The following is a 2,752-nucleotide window of genomic DNA, read 5'->3' on the forward strand; positions in this document are numbered from 1 at the left end:
GGTAGATCCTGTCACGCATCATGAACTTGAGTGATGTGCTTGGCTTGGAGATCCAAGCAGTCTGCTGGTCCTCTGAGCATGTCAACTTGAAGTTGCCCTTCGTTTGTAGGTAGCCCTCCTACGTGGACTGTCGATTCGGGATGCACCCGCCATGCTGCCTACCAGGAATCTTGGTTCAAGGAGATCCGGCAGTATGACGGCGCCATCATGGTTGGCGGCAAGAAGCAATTACCTATTCGCGGCATCGGTGATATCATCCTTGAGGTGGTCGACTCCGAGGGTACCACTCGCCAGCTTGAGTTCTGCGATGTGCTTTTCGTGCCGGACATGAAGTTCAATCTTCTGTCTTTCGCTCAGGTACTGAAAATGGGCATTCAGCTCGTCTTCAGCCGCACGAGATGTACGTTCTTCGTGAGCAAGGATTACAAACTTCAAGTTGAGCTCGCGGCCGACATGGACTTGTTCCAACTCAGGGCCAAAACGCCACCCAAGAAGCCTCCAAACGCGCTCATGGTCTCGGATTCTGCGGACGACAACCCCGTCAACGCCTTAGTGACTTAGCCAGGTATGGACCCTAATGTCTTATTGTGGCACAAACGTCTCGGTCATCCTAACTTTCGTGTGATGCAGACCATGTCTAAGACCCAAGCGGCTCCTGAACTAGCGTTCTCCCAAGCATCTGCGATCCCCAAACACTTCTGCACTTCGTGCATCTTTGCTAAAGCGCATCGTGCTCCTTTCAATAGCAATGTGTTTTGCTCAATAGATCCTCTTGACAAAGTTCATTCTGACATCAATGACCCCTTGCCTTACCCCAGCCTAAGTGGTGCTCACTACTGCATCACGTTCATCGATGACTATTCGCACTTCATGCACCTATATGTGGTGCGCACAAGTCTGACTTGTACGATTGCTATGAAAAGTTTCGAAGGGCACCAAGAACCGTTTTAACTTGGGATCAGCTGCAGCAACAGCTTTTGCGCGTGTTCGCGCCGCCTAATCAGGCGTACCGTATCCGGTCTTCGCGTCGAACGTCTTCCTCTAACGCTAAAGCTACGGCCGCCCCGCTGCACTTGGTAGCACTTGTAGTCAATCCCGCTCCTGGGTCGGTTGACTATATCCTCTGCGAGGATGGAACACCCCGTGTTCGTGAATTTGCCCCCGGCGCAGCAGGGACGCGCTTACTAAGCTTATGTCCTTGCTTGGCCCAGAGGGCGTGGCTCATCTTGCGTCGCAAGGTCCAGATGCGGTCACCGCCAGGCTGAAATCGTTCTCACGCTACGAGAACGCGCTCTTGGAGCACGCCTAAGAGAAGATGAGGGCCGCAACGGAGGCGGCGTTGATGACGCGTGAAGCGTCTATGAGACTGAAACTGCTCATGGTGAGCGTAAAAACCTTCGAGGGGAAGAACGGAGAGAATCTCCTTCTCTTGACCCGTGAGGTCGAGATGGACATGGGATCGGCCCTACTCCAGTCTGAGTATCAGCGCGTGGCGCTGGCTATCTCCAGGCTTGGAGGTCGCGCTCCGAATGGGTACTAACGTGCGGCACGTTTGTTGACGCTGCATTTCTCACTTGGGATCAGCTGCAGCAACAGCTTTTGCGCGTGTTCGCGCCGCCTAATCAGGCGTACCGTATCCGGTCTTCGCGTCGAACGTCTTCCTCTGACGCTAAAGCTACGGCCGCCCGGCTGCACTTGGTAGCACTTGTAGCCAATCTCGCTCCTGATTCGGTTGACTATATCCTCTGCGAGGATGGAACACCCCGTGTTCGTGAATTTGCCCCCGGCGCAGCAGGACGCGCTTACTAAGCTTATGTCCTTGCTTGGCCCGGAGGGCGTGGCTCATCTTGCATTGCAAGGTCCGGAGGCGGTCACCGCCAGGCTGGAATCGTTCTCACGCTACGAGAACGCGCTCGTGGAGCACGTCCAAGAGATGATGAGCGTCGCAACGGAGGCGGCGTCGATGACGCGTGAAGCGTCTATGAGACTGAAACTGCTCATGGTGAGCGTAAAAACCTTCGAGGGGAAGAACGGAGAGAATCTCCTTCTCTGGACCCGTGAGGTCGAGATGGACATGGGATTGGCCCTACTCCAGTCTGAGTATCAGCGCGTGGCGCTGGCTATCGCCAGGCTTGGTGGTCGAGCTCGCGAATGGGTACGAACGTGCGGCACGTTTGTTGACGCTGCATTTCTCACTTGGGATCAGCTGAAGCAACAGCTTTTTGCGCGTGCTCGCGCCGCCTAATCAGGCGTACCGTATCCGGCCTCGCGTCGAACGTCTTCCTCTGACGCTAAAGCTACGGCCCGCCCCCGCTGCACTTGGTAGCACTTGTAGTCAATCCAGCTCCTGAGTCGGTTGACTATATCCTCTGCGAGGATGGAACACCCCGTGTTTGTGAATTTGCCCCCCGGTGCAGCAGGACGCGCTTACTAAGCTTATGTCCTTGCTTGGCCGAGAGGGCGTGGCCTCATCTTGCATCGCAGGGTCCCAGAGGCGGTCACCGCCAGGGCTGGGAATCGTTCTCACGCTACGAGAACGCGTCTCGTGGGAGCACGGTCCAAGAGAAGAGGAGCGCCCGCAACGGAGACGGCGCTCGATGACGCGTGAAGCGTCTATGAGACTGAAAACTGCCTCATGAGTGAGCGTAAAAACCTTCGAGGGGAAAGAACAGAAGAGAATCTCCTTCTCTGTACCCCGTGAGGATCGAGATGAACATGGGATCAAGCCCCTGCTCCCAGTCTGAGTATCAGC

General features: G+C 55.5%; 1 protein-coding gene across 1 annotated transcript; it reads left to right on the top strand.

The window, feature by feature from the left end:
• Positions 1-207: 207 nt before the first annotated feature.
• On the top strand, positions 208-561 carry PITG_21264 (uncharacterized protein; the record flags this gene model as incomplete). Its single annotated transcript, XM_002895027.1, has 1 exon — positions 208-561. One exon carries the CDS (start codon positions 208-210, stop codon positions 559-561), a length of 354 nt encoding a protein of 117 aa, XP_002895073.1.
• Positions 562-2,752: the final 2,191 nt, after the last annotated feature.

The sequence above is a fragment of the Phytophthora infestans genome, genomic scaffold (genome assembly GCF_000142945.1).
Source record: "Phytophthora infestans T30-4 supercont1.288 genomic scaffold, whole genome shotgun sequence".
Taxonomy (NCBI): domain Eukaryota; phylum Oomycota; class Peronosporomycetes; order Peronosporales; family Peronosporaceae; genus Phytophthora; species Phytophthora infestans.